Genomic DNA, 20245 nt, shown 5'->3' with positions numbered 1-20245 from the left:
GGCACTTGTCAGAGAACCTTACTGGATAAAAAAAAAAAAAACCTCTGGACATTGGCAGTTGTTCCAAACCACAGATATGAAGTTGAAAATTTTGTTTGAACGCGCCAATCTGAGGAACTACAGAATAATATAGGAATATTGGAGTCTAGAAGAGTTTGTATTCATGGACAATTTAAAGAATTTTATTTTGAGTCTTTTTTTTTTTTAGTCAATGGTGTTTTTGTTATTGTACATTAATTTAGGTTTTGAGTTAATGAGATGCACTTGGTCCTGTGCTCACCATGTGTACGTAACAGGCATCTATAGTATCCAAATTTAACGGAGTGAAACCACGGGACACATAAATAATGAAAAGCAGTAATACATATGATGGATTTGCGATATGTGAAAAATTGATTACTTACAAAATGGTGTTAGTATTGAAATCTTTTATGATGACTGAAATTCAGTTTTAACTTCTTAAAATTTACTCAATTTTAAGTTTTACAAAAAAAATGCAAGGACTATTTTAAAAATTAGTATTCTTCCAAGCGAAATTTCCGTTTTAATTTCCTCTAAAATTTGCATATGAATATACTATTAAACAAAAAAAAATGACAAATAATAAGACAATGTAGAAAAACTGATTAAAAATGTACAGGTGTGAAGATATATTCATATTGATCAAGCAAATTAATTATTTTTAAAAATTTTATTTAAAATAGTTTAGATAGGTTACATGACAATAATAGTACAATAATTTTTTTTTTAAAATTGAAATTCCCACTATTCACAACAGTCAGACGAAGAAAGAAGGACTAATTAAAACAGACCGGGAAATAATTAAAACCCGGAACGTTGTTTATTACAAGCTTACTCTTGAGAGACTTTTTCACAGTTACACAAAACCACCGGTTAATACTATTCAATGATTATTCTTCACTTGTGCTTACTTGTTATTTTTATTTTTAGATTCAATTCGGCTCTATACGTTAATCAGTGCGTTTACCCACAACAACAACGTTAATCAATCCCTTTAACCACAAATTTGTATATATATTCTATAAATTATGTTAATGGGGCTTCTATAAATTAACCCTGTCGGGTTAAGCTTGGGAATTCGCTGTTCCAGGAATTTTGTGTGGAGAATGACTTGATGCAGGGTGATCCTTTGTCTCCTATTCTTTTTAATATGTCACCGGAAATAGCTATTCATTCAATTAGAACTAATACAGAAAGAACCATCTACAATCGGCTGTCTTAACATCTAGCATATGTATGCATATGCTAGATGTTAAGACAGCCGATATCCCTTGTAATGCTGTTGGGGTTTAAGTGACAATGACCACAGCATATGTGCTGTGGTCATTGTCACTTAAACCCCAACAGCATTACAAGAGATATATTACATTACAGGAATTCAAAGAAATGATTGAACTAGGCTTCAAGGTTACTGAAAATAAGAATGTGTACATGACAATTTCAAGAAGAGATAAGGAAGTGAATGGTAATGTAACTTTCACAGATCACATTTTCAGTTCTGTAAACCGGAAGGCTGTTTACACATGACAACAAAGTATAGAGCGAAATAGAGGCCTGGATAGCAGCAGGAAATAGATGTTATCTCTCATTGCAAAGAGTATTGAAGTTTAGAGCTCTTTCTATAAAAATGGATGTGGTCATTTGCAAAATCATCTTAAGGCCAGTGGTTATGTATGGGTGTGAAACATGACCCTTGACTAGAAAAACGGAACGGATGCTCAACTCCTGGGAGAGAAAGGTATTGAAAATGGGAATTGGAGAAGAACGAACGAGGAGCCGATGGAACTGTTTAGCGAACCCGACATCGTAGCTTTAATGAAAAGAGCTCAAATATGATGGATTGGACATTCAGAGAGGATGACCGATCAAAGAATACCCAAGAAGATGCTCTATGGGAAACGGGATAGAAAACGAAAAAGAGGATGTCCTGGGTCCAGATGGCTGTGAGATGCGGAGGAGGATCTAAAACGGTTGAATATTCAAAGATGAAGAGAGAGAGAGCAACAGATTGTGGAAAGTGGTTGGTGGTGTTGGAGGTTCTTGTAGGACCGTAGGGCCACAATAATAATAATTCTATAGATTTAATAAGGAAATACAAATTGGCATTGATACACCTATACTTCAAAAATTTTGTTCATCCAGTAAATGTTATTCAGCAAATATCAAAATTTAGTGTAAAAAGAGTAAAACGTTCATTTTTGTGAGGCAAAAACTTAAAATGTCTACATTTGTGTAGAAACATGAGATTTTTTTTTTGTATAAAATTAGTATTAATTAAATGTTTTTTCCTTGATTCGAATTTCTTTCGAGGTTTGGTGGATTTTGGGGCTAGGGAACAAAACAAGTAATTGTACGTAAATTCGGTTTTTACTCTGTATTATGTAATATTATAACAACCACATAATTATTATTGTAATAAATAATGGGCAATAACCAATCAGAAGTAACAAAGGTTCCACGATCAATAGTGTGCTGCACCAGACTAGGGCTGCCTTTGACCAAGTGGTGACTCGAAGAGAAGGAGGCCTTCCACAAGAGAACTTATTTCCTCAACTACTTTAGATGTCAACAGAACTCGATTTAACTATGTACTATTGAAAATCAATATCTTTTAAATGTAACAAGCATTAAAAGAAAAATCTTAAACATTTATAAAGTATGTTCAATTATGATTAGCAAACTCATGAATTACTTCTTCAAAATCTATTTATTTAAGTAAGTACACCTCTTTCTATGGTAGTCATTGATAAATTGCTCAATTTATCTCGGATCACCCCTCACTATTCGTCAATGTACCCCTTAGTTCATTTTTAATTCATTTCAATTTATCGGTCATAGGAGTCAGGGGGCCCAGCGCGTCTTAGTGTATTAAGATGGCACTGATCAGAGCAATAGCTTCTATAGTATTTACTATTAAAACCTAAACAATTCTGAAGAAATATATTTTTATTATGTGACTCTCTTAGAACGGAATAATGATTTTGCCATTTTCAAAACTTCACATCAAATCAATAAAATGCCAAATTCGTAGGTTATTTTCACATCACTTTAATCAGTGAAACAGTTTTCTGTTTTAAAACTGCATTGAATGCAGTAAAAACAATAATTTTCTTTGTTTTAATTTCTTAAAATGCGGCATGTTTAGTCCCAGCAACTGGTTTACTTATTAGAAATGCAGTAGCTTGTTACTGTTTAGTAACAGCGTTATAGCGCTTTTAATCTGAGTGTGATTAAAATTCTTTTAAATAAGCGTAATTAGATATAGATTGGATAGTATTGAATGGAATATGTATAAGTAGACCAAATGTATCAAAATTACACTCACTATCGTATGAATTTCTTTACGAATGAAAAATGAGTGAAACTGGGCATATCACCATATTTTTTAAATATTCAACTTAGAAAATTAGTTGAAAAGTTGGTAATACAATAAGTAGTTATTTTTTTATTAAATAATGTAAAATACCAGTTTTTTTACTTTAAAAAATTAATGAAAAAATAATGTTTAGTTTAATGAAAAAATTATTTTTCTAACTTTCAAGTTATAGTGAGCAGGTAAATGTACTTCTAAGAACGTTAATTATAAAACATATTCATGTCAAATTAAATACGGTCGGTGTACATGTACATGTAGTCGATAACATCAAACAAGAAAAGAGATTGCTCTAGTGAAGGGGGATGGTTTAGTAAATGAGTTAAATGTGAAGTATTTGTATTTTGTTGTGTATGGTGTCTTTTAAAATACACCACGGTAGCTAGCAATTTTTCAAAGAATTTTGGATTGTAGTGTTTTTATTTATTTTTACTTTGCTGAACCCCAAAATTCGACTTCATATTTTCGTACAGATTGTTTTATGTATCATTAGTTTTGTTATTTAAGTGAAGATCCAAAGTACATAATATTAGAGAGTTTATTGTTTCGTATTGTCAGTTCTTTCGTACTTCTAACATATTATTACAGGTTAAATGTTTATCTACGTACAGCCCGAGATACGATTCACAGTTTTTTTATGTTTTTGCTGAAATTCTTATGAGGAAATAAAAGCGAGGTTAAAGGCCGAAATACTTTTTATTTTTGAATTTTGAAATTGCTAAACTCATGCCCTCTGTTCAAAAACTTAAAAGTTGGAATTTACAAAGCTATTATCTTTCTTTTCTTTTTTTTTTTGATAGATATTACAATCTGCCACACAGTTGTGGGCAATAGGTAATAGTGATGAATGATCTCATACATACTAAAATAAAAAATAAAAAAATAATATTAATAAAAAACTCTCTTAAAATATATACAAACAAAAGAATAGACAAGACGAACATAATCAAACTATCTGTATGAAAATAAATAAATAAAAAAACATAATGATAAAATAATATATACAATATTTACACAATCGACCTGAGGATCCCTGAGCCCACTCTATCCCCCACGTGTGAGGGGTAGAGCAGAGCTCAAGAGATCCCAGCGCATCCCTCCCGCTGCATCACTGTTAATGAGCCAATTATCTTTCTAACAGTAATTTACGGATGCGAATACGGATCGTGGCCTCTTACACTACGGAAAATAACAGCGCAATTAGAAGAATAGAGGGAACTGTACCCGGTAAATATAATTCAGGTTGCAGCATTGCGGTGAATAAGATGGGCGTGTGAGGTTGTAGGGCTTTGTAACGAACAGATCTTCACAATATATTTTTAATAAACACTGAACCGACTGATAAACATTCGTGGGGTAGACTAAAGCGTAGGTTGGAAGATTACATTAAAACTGATCTGGTAGATTTTGGTTTGGACGGGCGTCATTGGTAAATTAGTGTATGGGTAATTGGTGATATCAGCTTCGAACCTTTGGGTCATAATAATAATAAGCATTTATTATTATTATTATTATGCTAATATTCATTACTGGTTGGCATGGAGTTTTTCTTAGGAAATACTGATTTGAGTTGGCATTCTATGATTCATTTAATTGATTTATATTTCATTCTTTAACTACATATAAAGGGAAACCTGGCGGTTGAGCGTGATGTTGAACAAATCATCTCCATGCATAACTGTTGGTTCAGAAACAGTGCTTCCATAGAAAGTACTGAACCCTTTGGCCCTTTCATGGTTAGTAGTGGTAGTTTTTTTTTTATAAGTTTATATGTATACACACTCTGGTGTACGTAATTTTTACGGTCTTCGGAAACGATCTGTTGAACACATAGTTTTTTATGTGCGTATTTTGTGATAATGTTGTATCCCTGGATTAGTTTTAAGCCTACAATGTCGAATCCAGGATCATATTTCCATGTTGAAGGGTCTTTTTCGAGGAAATTGAAGCTGAACTACATACTGAATTGAAAAAATGAAACATTTTTTGTAACATGATTAACAAAATTTGAAAACTGGTTATTTGCGGAGGAAGAAAAATAATTTTTATACAGAATGTACCTCTCTGATTGATAGTTTTCTTCTTCACTCTTGTCTGGTTTTCGCATAATTTGGGCAATATTTGTTTTAACTATGATCGGAACATTAATCATCAAATAGAAATAGAAGAATCACAGTTTCGGGAGATATGTAGCTAGTAGAGATGCTCTGAAAACATATTAACCCAGCATTACCGATTTCAGGACTAATATCCTCATTATTTGTTAGAGGAGGCATGAATAATAAATTATTTTAAGTTGCCATAATTTCTTCTAATGATAAAAACCATCCTCGAACGTGTACTTGAGCAAGATAAATACATTGTTTTTGTTTTTTTATTCTTCTTCTCCAGATCAGATAACTGATATTGGTCTGGAAAAAGGTACATCTTTAAAAAAAAAAAGTACTGAGACATTGCCGTTGACTTGTACATCTAGCTTGGGCTACAGCTACTGGAGTACGAAATGATATCCCATTCTTTAAAATGCGGACTTGAACCAACAGTTCTTGGTAATCATGAATGAGGTTATTATCTGTTTCTCTCTAGAAAGATGTTCAAGAGTGGTAGTGTGCATAGGGCACTTTATTCTTACCAGTTATGCAAATGTTCTTGTCGCGCTTAGTCTAGGTTTTTTTTTTTTTTTTTTTTTTTGAATAGCGCAAAACCTGTTCTAGAAGGTGTATCTATCAGTTAGTCAAAACAGTCATTTGAAGCTAACTTAAGGTTTCGTTGAGTCTCAAAACTTGATTCAGAATTTCCAAAAACGTCTGATAATCCTGGTATATTTTTTAGTAAATAGTGATTTAAAGCGTTTTTCAAGTAAGTGTTAATATTGGGCTACATTCAGACAGAATGGAGTTGTTTTGCATTTTCATAGAGAACCGAAAAGTGGCCTTTCATAAGTACCGCACTAGCTCTGTTGCAGGCTGGTCGAAAATGAAATATAAAATACGCGATACGTTGCTTCGTTTTCGATTTAAAAGAAAAATATTGAAAAAAATACCTTTTTTTTTTCTTTGTAAAACCACCGATTAGAGACATGTAGAATGGTTAAGAAAAATACTTCTATGGTTTATTTTATACAATAAGCCCTAGATATCTTAAACTGGAAAAAGTCAATTAAAGTAATTTTTAACTTTCCTCTATTTGGCTTTTTTTGGCCTAGTTTGACTGGATTATATCCACAGTAGGACAAAGATCCCATGGTGACCATAAGTCCGTTCCAGGCGGTTAATTACCTGTCTTATAAACGTTTCATCTTTCCTGTATTTGGATGTGTCGTCCTTAAGCTTTTTCTTCTCAATGAGTTTTCAAGCAGCCTCTTCAGGAATGATTGCTAAGTCATCTTCGTATTTTAAAGCGCTGTCAATTGGCTTGTGGTCAATGTGTACGGAATATTCCAGAAATTCTTGCCTAACTCCTTACAATGAAATCACCATCACCCCAAGGCTTACGCTTCGGTTTACCTTGGCCTTCTTATCATGATTTGTTCTTTTTGAGTAGTTTAGTGCGACTCTTCTCCCAAGTACACCTCTGGATCACGCTACAACGCCGGACAGGTCTCTTTACACTGAGCTTTTTAAGTCTAATAGTGGGTGGCCCAACATGGGACTGTTCGAGCTCTCACCATCCTTGCATTAAAGGAAATTTTCTGCGGCAACACTAATGTTCTCCATCTTCGCTTCTTCCCATTCTTAGTGAATTAGTTACAAAAAAAAAAATTATCGAAATCAGAAACATAGCTTAAGAAATAAATCTAATGATAATAAGAAACAAACGTAATTTGTTCGTTAATATATTAAGGAAATTTATAGCACATTATTCTGCCTACTCTAGTAAGGTAAATTGTCGTGAGGTTTCATTTAAAATCTCAAGTTACTTAGTAATATTTGTATTTTTTAGTTTATTTTATATTCATTTGAAGACTACACCAGCACTAAAATTTATTTTTGTGAAATCGCGCATTCCTCTAGCCATTATGTTGTTTTTTTCTTTCTTTCATGATGATAAATAGTTTATAGAGAAACTAAGCATTATATTGCAGAAAATATCCAAAGCGACTGTTTGTTGGAAGGGGGTGTAAGGCTGGCGCCAACTGCAAGAACTAGGACAAGGATGTCGATACAGTGCTGACCTGCCAAATGCTGGCACTATATCTCCTTAAATAACTCTAATATTACTATAAAATTCTAAACTACTTATACTATAACTATTTAAATAATGTTGTTTATTATTATTTATTGAATTTTGCCGAATAAAATATCATAATTGTTTATCTATTCTGTATTAATCGGAGCGAAAGTGACCAAATTTCGTACTTGCCGTTTTCAATACTACTTCATACCGATGAGAGCAAGTTAGCCACACAAACTTTTTAACAAGTGTGAAACCATAGTATGAAAACTCTTTGTATATTTGTATTTCTTTGCCTATTAAACTTGGAGGGTCAGAAAAAAATGAGTGTATGGAATCATTGTTTTATAAATTAAATCGGAGAGAAAAAGAAAATATACTTGTATTTTTTCTATTACTCACCGATTATATATATAAACGCAAAACATATTTCAATTGCAATTATAATTATTTTATGGGTAGAAAAATATGATAAAGTGAAGATGAGTGGAGATTTCAGCAAAAAAATTTGTCCTCCCTGGGTGCATTTCTATAGTCCCTACAGATTGAGTCAGTGTTAGATTAATAATAATAATAAAGGCTTAGGGAACCCGATGGTTCGATGCCAATACCACCAATCGTTCTCTACATACATCTGTCCAATGACACCCCTCCAAACCCAAATCTACCAAATCAGACTTCCCATCTACGTTTCGGTCTACCCCTCGGACGTTTCCCCGTTGGTTTATTTTGAGTTTATTAACATTTTAGGGATGCGTTTGTTGCTAAGCCCCACAACCTTACACGCCCATCTTATACGCCGCTATGCTATGACCTGAATTATGTTTACTGAGTGCAGTTTTCTCAATTCAGCGCTGTGTAGCCTTCTAAATTCTCCCGTTAACATCCTTTACGGTCCGAATATTTTACATTATACTTTATTTTCAATACATTCAGGTTTTGTTCTTTCCTTAGTGTAACGGGAGACGTTTCACATCCAGAATGAAGAGTTGGAAGGATAATAGCAATGTTTGAGTAATATTTTGTAAATTGAGTTGTTAGAAAAGTGTTTTTTGTTGTTCTCAATTTTTTTCAACCACACCCGCCTTTTTTGGAGGCGGGTTATAAGGTCTTGCGTACAGCCTTTCTTAATTGATTTAGAGGGTTGAGAATATGTTTGAGAACTGAGCTGGTGATAGAGAAGAGTATTTTACGGGTCTCAACTTTTTTATCCCCTCTCCCCTCGCCATCATTATTTTTTAAAAGTATTAATATAACTAATAAATCGCTTTTGATTTGTTTCCCGACCACAAAATGATGGAAAAATATGACCTTATTGACCGAACTCTGTTCTTAACTTGTTTTTTTTATATATGTTATTTACTTCTTTTTTTTTAAGAACTACTAACTAATTTTTTCTCCTCAGAAATTTTAATTTTATTCCCTCTAGATTATCGCATACAATGTTAATACACTTCGTGTGCTATTTAGAGATTACAAATGTTTTTATAAGCTAGCGTCGGCCCTTCTTCGGGAAAATACAAATAATTGAAAGCAAATTGTCCTTATTTGTCATGGATGTTTTGTTGTATTTTTAAAGTTAATTATTTCACAATGTTGCCAAGTAGGAGTACAGAGCTTTAAGAGAAAATATTAATAAAGAGTAAATCAGAAAATTCAGGTCAGCGAAAAATAAAATAAAATTTATTTAATAAGAATCCTGTTCCAGGAAAGCTGACATTTTTCTTGAAAGTGAGCCCTAGAGATTTTCAACGTTTTCAAGAAATGCCCCAGGAAGGGAGTAAACCTGACAGTATTTTCTGATGTCAGGGTTCTCAAAAATAAAGAGGAAGATGAGAGAAGACTTACTTCTCCACTGAATATAAGTGACCTCTGAAAACAATCGACATTATCTGATAAAAAACTGATAGCACTTTTTTGAATCTTTATTGCAAGAAATGAGAGTCTGCCAGTGAGATCAATAATGTGTGGTCAACCTCGTTCAAAAGCGAAAATTAGTACGAAACTAATAATAAATATTTTATCAAAGTCAGTGAATCAATGAGATATTAAGTGTTCTTTAAATAGGAATTGATACCAAAGGTCTTATTTTCATTTGCGTGATTTACCAGGCCTTAAGTACCTTTAATTTTGTTTATTAAAAAAAATAATCAGTTCTCGTTATTATCATTAATAAACAATAGATAAACGCAAACTTTTATGAATAATTAAAGAAGAAATAAAAGAAAAATAAAGAAATCCAATTTGAACGGTAAAAACCGAGACCCACAGGATCTTTTACGATTGCATGCTGCTTCGTTATCTTTTGATATACTGTTTAATTCTTAGCAGGAACAAGATTTATATTTTTATTATCTTGAGGTAGGGTGGAATTCTTCTTTGTCGCGGTACTTGGGCTTCCTCAGTGGATGTTGGTGGACAGTTGTTGCTCATCGGCTGGATTTCCCTTAGAGCGCTTATGGAATGTTGGGATTCGCTGTATTGTATCTCTTGCATTTTGCCGATACTATACATCAAAAGACTTTTCATTATCTTGTTATCCTTCAGAATCGCTCAGATCATTTTCAGTGATCACTCCAGGGAAAGGCAGCTGCCAAAACAAATAGTTTTCCTGCTTTGGAAATTTATTTGATTTTTGCACAGGCCTGACAGACTGATATAACTGTACCAATCTCATTCAACGAAAACGGATGGTTCTTATCCAATGACAGTCTTGGAAAGTCTTGTTTCCCAAAGGTGTCCTAAGTTTTAATGCAGATTTTTAAGAGATATTAACAGGTCAGCGATATAGAGAGCAACACCAGCATGACTCTCCTGTCCTGGCCTGTGGATGATGTCATACATGTAGCTGTAGTCCTAGGCGCCGGTGCATGATCTCATTTTTTATTCTACCTCGATAGTGATTTCTTAACATGAATGAGCGCTGGTCACTGACAAGGCGGAAATGACGACGGAGGATATAGTGCTTCCAACGAAGTAAAGCGTCCACTATTGCCTAGATTTCCTTCTAGCTTAGTCACATGTGATAAATATAAACAACAATAATAATTAATAAAAATAGTTCTCAAAATGTCTGTATCCTCTATTATGGGCTCTTTTTGCATTCATCTCGTCATTTTTTTTTTTAATCCGTTGCTCAGCATATCATTTAATTATAGTTTTTATGTTACATTAAATTTTTTTTTATATAGTTACCAGTTCTTTCATTATGCAGTATTATGTTTTATCTTTATTATACTTAGAGATGTTTTATTTTTCACATATTTACATTTTATTTTGTTATTGCTCTGCATACCATTTAATGCTGTTGAATGAAAGTAGCTAGCTACCTTATTTAATTTTTCTTTGTTTTCCGTTTATTTCGCAGTTATTCCTTTATTTTTTAATGGAATTTGATTTTGACTTTATTCTTCTTTGAGATTTATTTATTTTTTATAATGCGTTATCTTATTTATTACATTTATATGTTTATTTTTCACTTACATTTTTTTAGATGCTTTCGCTTTCTCAATATCAACAAGGAACTTGTGTAAAACAAGAATGGTGCGTTTTATACATCAAGTGACAAATATGGATCATTGTCTTTCTCATTGTCTGTAGTGCTAGTTTATATTTGTAGGATATTAGAATTGTAAAAATTTGGATTTTTATTTATTTGGTGTATATATAATTAATTACCCGATCAGTTAATTTAAAATGTTGTTTCTAATTAATTAATCAACACTTCAGAAAGTATATTTCACTTTTACGATACATAATTTGCCTCCTCTATCTCCAAAAAAAAAAAATGCTTAATGAAGCACAATATTAATATCTTGTATCTTAATAATAGTCTGAGGACATGTTATGTGGCCTTTGGCTGGGGATTATCTCAAACTTCAGTTTCTCTATTTTTATTATTTGAAATAAAAATTGTATTATATTAGTTCGATTTTTAATTTATTCGAAAGCTAAAACAATGAAATCTATATCATGTAGTCGGGCAGATTTCTTTAAAAATATACCAGTTTGCGGTGTAATATTTATATTTGTTTAGATGTAAAAACATGACATGTATTTACATTGAATTTCAAAACAATCCCCCTATGTGGTATAGGAATGTTTTGTTTTCTTAGAAGTTTAATTATATGTTTTTATCAAATTATAAATGAAGGAAATGAAACAAAAACTGTTAGAGATATGACGTGTTACTATCGGTAATATTCTGATTACTATTGCTGGCCTTCCCAAAAAGTGACATTATAAAAATTATTCATACGGAGGAAGTAAGAAATGCAATCATTTCCTTCTTCATCTGTGAGTTTTATTATTTTATCAAGGTTTTATTATTTTAAATATGGACCTCTAGTCTAGTGTGCTTTTGATTCAAGATTAAAAAATAAAATCATAATTATTTAGTGAATAATTAAATATTAATGAAATTCAAATTCATTCCATGATATAAAAAAAGTAAAGTGATTCAACATCTTAGTGTTATTAATGAATACTACAAATATTACAAATTTTTTCATAAATATTATTTTTTTCTCAGGGTTAGTAATTTGATTGTTTTTGTAACTAATATCCTTCTTATTAGTTCTTGAATAAGCATTGATAGTGAATTAATTTTACTCTATTTCTGCTATCAAAAATCAAAAACCAGAGTCTTCTTGGTTAATTCAGTGAAATTATATTTTAATGGGGTGATATTTCATTTGAACCTGGCCTTTGACACTTATATTGAAATGATTTCTCTATTAGTAAAAATGCAATGGTTTCCTCAGACTGCAGAACGTGGGAAACAGAATAAACTTACTGGGTTTAAAATCATTGTACTAGCATACTACAATGATTTGAATCGCATGATAAGAAACATACATGCCTGTCCCCGGCTAGATAATGCAATCTTTCTTAACTTAGCTTCTCTTATTGACTTCTACACTCCTTACCTACCACATTATGCCATTGTACTGCTTTTCCAGTTTATCTCTGGCCTGTTTAATAGTCAATCGATTGCGTAATAGAAGCATAGAAACACACAAAAGATGAAAAATAGTATATATTATATCTATATCTATTATATCTAAATCTATAATACTATATAAAGTTATATAGTTTTTTATTTGAGGCGCTAATCTCAAGAACAACGTGTTGGATTCGAAAAACTCCTTTGGTATTGGATTTACCTTTTATTGAGGAAGGCTTTGGACTAAATAGCTTTATGCTCCGCTCTATAGCGACCCGTTACTATTTACTGTACACCACTCTATAACCGTTACAAACCAGCTGGCGCTATATAGCTGTCGACACATAAACCACTATGATAATCACAAAGACATCATATATTGATTCTTGTAAATAGTTTAACTTGACTTGTATATAACCATTTATTATATTTCTAAATATATTATTTTAATCAATAAGGATTACAATAGAATATTCTGATTCACTAAAAGCTAAATTCTCACTCACAACTCGATAAGCCAAAGTATAAATTTCCACTTCAGGGAGTCACCTCCTTTGTGGGGAGTAACAACATACATATTACAACATACATTCTAGTGCTATTTTTGGAAATGCATATTGGACTTTTATTTCACTTCTGCCAACTATGGACCTCTCCTCCTTTCCAAACCATTTCTTCTTTTCATTCATTACAAGGACTTACATCAAGTTCCTGGCATCTTCACGACCGTAAGCAAATTCCATACGGAGTGGAGTTTCCTTCCAGCGAAAAACCACCAGCTAGTTCCTGTAGGACTTGTCGTCCCCTTCACGACCGTAAGCTAGTTCCTTACGGAGAGGAGTTTCCATTCTGCGTAGTTTTACGGCTAGTTCTCGTAAAACTCAAGGTACTTAACCAGTATGAACACGCTTTGTCGATGCCTTCAGGTATCGAGTGCCTCTTATCTTCAATTGGAATCAGAAGTAATTAATTGCCCACCACCACCTCGACAGCTCTATAAAAACAGAGTAATAACTATTTAATGAGAATCTTAGGTAGTTACGTGGGCGTAATGTTCAAACTGAGGCGTAGGTGGGAGTAGTGTGTCAAAACTAATCTTGTAGATTTGGGTTCGGACGGACGTCACTGACTGAAGTACCAAGATAGCGATTGGTGGTATCGGCATCGAACCTTCTGGTTCGATAAGCCTTAATTATTATCATGGATTGACTTTTTCAAATCAGGATTCACTTTTTTCTCTTCTTTATATAACATATAAAAAGAGTTGTGGTTTTATTTCTAGGAATGGAAGCCCTAGAGAAAGGAATCAGTTATTGGGAAGATGCCTTGGTAGCCTACCAGAGCGGAGGGGGCGCTGCGATCGCTATTACTGATCGGGAAGAGGCGGAATTCTCGAGGGACATCGAGACTCTTCTCGAAGGTGCTTATCGTCTTCAACGCAAGTGTGAACTTCTCTTCTTAGATCAGGTAATATTATTCGTTTATCAGGATTTATTTTATTTTTAATGTCAGTGTTTTGGTTATAATAATGACAAAATATCTATTATATGGATACCATTCTATTCCTGTATTTAATTTACAATTAAATTAAAGTATCAGTCTCATTGGACTGAGTAAGGAATACAGTGAATAAGGTATCACGAATGATAAAGGATTTTCAATGTTAACAGTTCTATGAAAGGGGATGTACAAGTCGGTAGGCTGAGATGTAATATTTAATATTCTAGTATTATGGAAGAACTCAGGGTGAGGCAGTCAAGAACATAGGGTTTTTTCCTTCTTAAGTGATGAAGTATACCAAAAGATAACGGGGCTTAGGAGCTGTTTGAGGATCGAGGTGGATTTTTTGTTTATTTGGAAAATATGGTTACTCCAAGAGTTATTTATACAAAAAGATCGAAGGTAACTCTGAGGTTTTTATAACGTTTTGGAACTAAATGGGACTGTTGTCAAGGAAAAGTAATGGATAACTATCCATTACACCGATTCCCAACTGTAAAAGGTATTAAGGGAGTGTTTTTAACCTTAAAGGTTTGCCTCGGTTCAAGCTCTACTTATCTTCCGAAACAGCGGTTATTACTGTATCATCTTAGAGCCTACGAGATGCCTCGGGCATGTTAAAACGGTGGATGGCAATGTCTGTTTGCAGGTCATCTGCCTACAAATGGTATAGGATGTTGTAAATAAAGTTTGGGAGGTCATTGATATAAATGGAAAATCATCAGGGACGATGAACAAATCACGAGGCAATTATGTTCTGAATTATAACTATTTGGGTACGGGTGTAAAGGGAATGGAACTAAATTAAGACACTATTGGATAGTCAGTGAATTTTGAGATTAAGTCACACCATATAACTACTAATTGTCTGGTTTAATTAAGTAAGTTGTGTGTGACAAAAGTGGTTTAGTATTCAAAATTTGATATCTGTAAGTTTTCTTATCTACCTACAACAAATAAATACCAATTCGCTGGTTTCACTTGAAATTATTGAATAAATTGCAAGTATTTCAGATTTTCAGTAATTCCGTCAATAAATTGGGTATTAAAATCAATTAATTGAAATTATTAAATTTGAAGTATTAAAATCAGGAATATATTTGCGATAAATGATACTTAATACTGTCTCTGTTAAAAAACTGTGGTGCGGTGCGCAGCATCAGACAACTTCACTCACCACCTTACTTTGAGTTGGAATTAGTCCTAGCCCCTTTGAGAACAGGTATTTGTAAATTAAAATATTTTCTGTTCTTTTCAATTTTCAAATTATCTGTAATTTTCAAAATGAGCCTTTCAATTGACAGATTCTCTGGAATATCAAAAATTTTCGGAAAAGTACTTTTAATAATATTTCGGCCAAATTATTGTAGTGTTAAATATAGAGTTAATTGTCCTGTCAACTGGAAGGTTCAAATATATGTAGTTTTTGAAAAATTAAAAAAACTACTTCACCACAAAGGTGAAAAGAAAATATTTAACCGATGGCGAAACGGACCAACCCAATGTGCAAGAACCCCGTCAATTTAACGTCAAACTCGTAAGCATTTCATTTATGCGTTTTTCGTGATTCTCCATTACTTTCCTCGACTTTCCATATTACACATTATGTTTTCTAAAATCTTTAGGTTCGTAGCTGTATATAATAAGTCTACGTTGCAATTCCTGTTTCCGGAAACGCGTTTTCAATCTGGAAATACTTCCTTCATCTTATCTCCTTAAGTTAATTTTCAAATCCTTTATAGTTTTCATTTATCCATTTTTCATTTTATATGAAGTGTGAGATGGTTAATTATTTTTGATGAACAAAGTTAAAGGTACTTTAGAGAAAGATTAATTGAAAAATCAGCATTTAAGCCCTGTCAAACTATTTCAATGAGGATTTATCACCTATCTGAAATTAAAGAACACTTAATTGTACATCGACATACCGAGCTTAATCAAAATGGTTTGAGCCGTTTTCGATAAAGTCAGAAAAATGCGAAAAATCGATTCTTACTTCTCTCAGGCGTGTACCCGCCTTAAATATGTAATTTCAGTTTCGTACGACTTTCCGTTTTTGTGTCCTAGGCCACACTAACCATTTAGCAAGACTTGGTTATATGAACTCAGGGGATCTCAAAACGGACATTTTTGTCGAAAACTCGAACTCTAAATTTTGCACGATTGCAATACTCACTCCCCCTTATATATTTAACTTATAGGTAAGCGAAAGTTACAATAATAAATAAAGATCAGCTCCTATCGAAAAACAGTTCTGGTTAGATTTGTTGATAATTAGTTGGTATCTTTACTTCTACCTATGCTGTTAACTAGTCAGGCTTACTGTCTATAATTAGTTTGCAATATTCTTCATTTCTATTCTCGTGGAAGGCCAAAATAAAATAACAATGGTTTGGAAAATGGCTCAACAAAACTGAAATGAGGAATAAGTTCTCTCACCTCTATGTATTTTTCCATGAGCCAAAAGTTCGCTTTTGATTTAGCCGAATACAATCAAATTAAGTGAAATGCAGGTGTATTCCTGATGGGTAAGTTTTGACGACAATTTACAAATAATTTACTTTCAATTCAAATTTTCAGAATGTTCGCTACAGGTTACCGTTACTACTTACAGTAGTAAAAAATTGTAGTTTAAAATTATTTCCTGGACGAGTGGCCTAATCCCCCCTCTGGCTCTTGGACTAGACCAGGGCCCTGTTTCATAATAAAGTATAAACTAATACTATTAGTCTTGTAGATTTAACTTAATACAATTACACTGACTTGTACTTTAGTACTTTTTAAATCCTGTAATATCACTAATAGCCCTCCCTATTATGAAAAAAAATAAATATTAGTGTAATTAACACGTTCTTTCTATACTTGTATTTTGAACTAATACTATTAGCTTTCATTATGAAACAGGGCCCATGTGTAAATAGTTTGATCAAAATCGTTCTCTTATATTCCTTCTGCCGTGCTTCTAAACGTTTCTTTTAGTTTAGCATTTTTAGTTAGAAGATAGTTAAGGGAAAGAAATTATCAGAAAACACCACTTTGAGAAAAAAAATGAGTGGATTACTGACAAGTAAATATTGTAATATTAATAACTGTAGAAATCGTCATCCGTGACTTCTAGAAATGTTCAATATTACTGACTATGAGGACGTAAACTTTTTTTTTTTCAATTGTTCAAATGTTTATCATAGCGTGTTAAAGGTATTTTATATAATTAATATTTTAATTTTATTTAATTAATTATTTTGATATTTCGAAGACTGTTTTAAGTTTGTTTTTTTTTGTTTTAGAGATCTGTTTTATTTCGAGCAGAAAGCTCAGTCCGCAGTGGCTCAGTGCGGTTTAATGGTTTTTCTTCAGCTGAATCCTTCGTTTCGGCTCAAGATGAGGTTTGTTTCTATTTATTATCTAGTTATTAAGGTTTGTAGAGCCATCAAAACAAATGTACAAATTTGGTGCGGTGCGCACTCATTTTTCACATGCTATCTCACTCAATCTTTGTTCGTTTTAAAACATCAATTCATTTGGTAACTTTATAGATTGCAGATCTTCGGGAATTCGAAGAATATTTAGATCTTTCAACTGATGTTGAAAAACTTCCATTTTATCAAGCAGCTGTTAAACAGTTTGAAGAGCATGGGATTCCTTATAGGTATCTAGTAAATGTCTTGTTGTTATTGAAAATTCATATCAGTAAACATTAATATATACCATTGTTTTTTAGATGTTTACGTACAGAGATGGTTCATTGCAGTTCCGATCTAGAATATCTTTGTAAACTCCACTGTGTTCGTCTAGCTTTCTCTTGGATGTTTCAGGATAAAAAGACATGGGATTGGTTTGCCGATTCAGGAAGACAAGTTTTAACCGATATACTTTTATTTGCAGACAAGGTTTTTATACAATTTTTTTTTTTTAATTGTCATACTTTTTATGTCTGATGATTCAATTTTACTTAATTCCCTATGTTTCAGGACCCTAAGGATTTTATTGTCGCATTTGAAGAAATGCTTATTTTTCTGCAAGATGATAGTGTTTGGTCAGAAGTAGAAAGAGAATTGAGCTTAAAAGGTGTGAAAGCTATGACATTTTTTGATGTTGTATTAGATTACATTCTTATGGATGCTTTTGAAGACTTAGAATCACCGCCCTCCTCTGTCACTGCTGTAGTTCAAAATAGATGGCTTTCGAATGGGTTTAAAGAATCGGTAATCAAATCAAGGAAAAAGTATATATTATTTAAATTACTTCATAACATTATTATTGTTTATAGAATATTATCTTTACAGGCATTAGCAACTGCGGTTTGGTCAGTTCTTAAGGCAAAAAGACGTATGCTCATGTATCCTAATGGTTTCATGTCCCATTTTTATTCCATATCTGAACAGATATCTCCTCTATTGGCTTGGGGTTTCCTAGGGCCTAATGATGATCTTCGTGAAATGTGCCTATATTTTAAAGTAATATAATCTTATTCCCCTGTACTAATTTTTTAGTCACTGAATAGTTTATTAGTGTATTTTATTTTTCAGGATCAGGTCATGAACTTCCTTATGGACATATTTAGTTTTCAGAAATCAAATTATACGTCTGTTGAAACTTTATCTGAAGATATTTTGAGGCATGTGAAAACAAGAGTGGAAAATATTGAAGTGAAATTAGCTAGGAATCTTGAATCTATGCAATAAGTAATAGAAATTTTCCTACTGTGTAGTTTAAAAATAAGCTTAATATTTATATCTTCCATGATATTTAGTCCTAAATTTATAAATAGTATTATTTATACTTATGAAATTTTATTTATTTATGAATATTTAAATTTTTAAAAAATTGTTACTATCTCAAATTCCAGATATACCAAATTTCAAATTTGACTTATGAATCAATATATAAGTATTACTTGTTGTATTTAAATTTGTCTTACCTCTGTATGAAGTTTAAATATTCCTTTTTTGAGACTTAAATCCTTTGATCCTAGAGCATATAGAACCAATAAAAGAAAAGCCATGATGACTCTTAATTTTTATATTTTTTTATAAATTCATAACAACTTGACTTTAAAAAACAGTAAAATCGAGCAAAATCGAAAATGTGGCTAAAATTGGGAAACAACATCGAAATCCACCCTTCCTTTCCTAGGGTAGCCTCACTTATCTTATCCTTAAAACATTCACTTATAGTGATTTTTGGTCAATATATTTTGCTTTGGGTAATGAAACACTAATTGTTCTTCGAAAAGTTGGAAGAAAAGTCTGGTAGATTGATTGATTAAATTGTCAATCCTTATTAAAATTGAATTACTCGCAGTATAATAGATTTTAATACACTTTTACGATTTTCTTAAACGATTTGGATTAAACTTGTGCAATCAATGAATATTTAAATAATCTTTGATATTAGTTAGGTTTTTATTTTTATTGAAATAGTTTGACAGTTTGTTCGGTTTATATTTTAAACCATGTTCCTCTAAGGTACGTCACCATCTCTCAAGGTGAGACCATACTTTAACAATTATAGAAGGAAAGCCTTTTCTAGTCAGGTAATCAGTTATGAAAACCGATAAGGTCTGAAGTTTCTTTGATTTAACAAGATGGTAATCAATTATTAAAAAACGGCACGATAAAATTTTGCTTTAAATTATTTACAGTGTAATAATTGTGGTTTGGGACAATAACTAATACCCTTATTTCATTTCCTAAGAAAAAATAATTTCAAAAATTAACTGATGATTTTCAGAAATAGAAATGGACATATGAGGTTGAGTGTGGCCGTGGCCAAATGATCTAACTATCCAAAATTTGAAAACATGTTTTTACAGAAAAGTAGTCTTGGTGCCTCAATCAATGTAGTTATTACATATATAACTCAGTTCTACATCAATGATCTCTATTCAGTCGAAACTTGTAAAAAATGGAGCTATCAGAACAGCATGTCCGTTTCTCTTTTAATGACCTTTGGATATTAAAATTTTTTCGGAACTTAGATCATATGGTCTCGTAACACTTTATATGTTGTAGTATAATAACAAACTAATAGTTACAGGTTTTTGAAAACATTCTTTGTTTTCTTCTTGTGAAAGCTCAATATTTGTCGAACAATATTACTATACTTAGTTCTTAAATTTAGAAACCTTTAAAACAGATTTGGTACCAGAATAAAGAGTTGATATGTTTCATATCAATAGTATCTCAATTATATTACATTATACATTTAGTAAATATGATCTTAGTTAAAAT

The 20245-nt window shown here is 32.2% G+C and overlaps 1 protein-coding gene across 2 annotated transcripts in view; it reads left to right on the top strand.

Annotated features, from left to right (window-relative positions):
• Window positions 1-20245, top strand: part of Miga (mitoguardin) — an 88462-nt gene that overhangs the window by 62964 nt on the left and 5253 nt on the right. The window contains exons 4-10 of one of the 2 annotated variants that reach the window (XM_014428289.3): window positions 13795-13979; window positions 17300-17398; window positions 17549-17661; window positions 17734-17902; window positions 17984-18217; window positions 18299-18469; window positions 18542-18697. In XM_014428289.3, coding sequence (XP_014283775.1) covers window positions 13795-13979; window positions 17300-17398; window positions 17549-17661; window positions 17734-17902; window positions 17984-18217; window positions 18299-18469; window positions 18542-18697 — 1127 coding nt within the window. Of the gene's footprint in view, window positions 1-13794; window positions 13980-17299; window positions 17399-17548; window positions 17662-17733; window positions 17903-17983; window positions 18218-18298; window positions 18470-18541; window positions 18887-20245 lie in introns of those variants that run through there. The other variant, XM_024364342.2, reaches the window with a different exon arrangement.

The sequence above is a fragment of the Halyomorpha halys genome, unplaced genomic scaffold, assembly GCF_000696795.3.
Source record: "Halyomorpha halys isolate HHAL.00 unplaced genomic scaffold, Hhal_1.1 Scaffold33.1, whole genome shotgun sequence".
Classification (NCBI taxonomy): Eukaryota; Metazoa; Arthropoda; class Insecta; order Hemiptera; family Pentatomidae; genus Halyomorpha; species Halyomorpha halys.
Note: the sequence above shows the minus strand (reverse complement) of the source record. Positions and strands in the feature narration are given on the sequence as shown.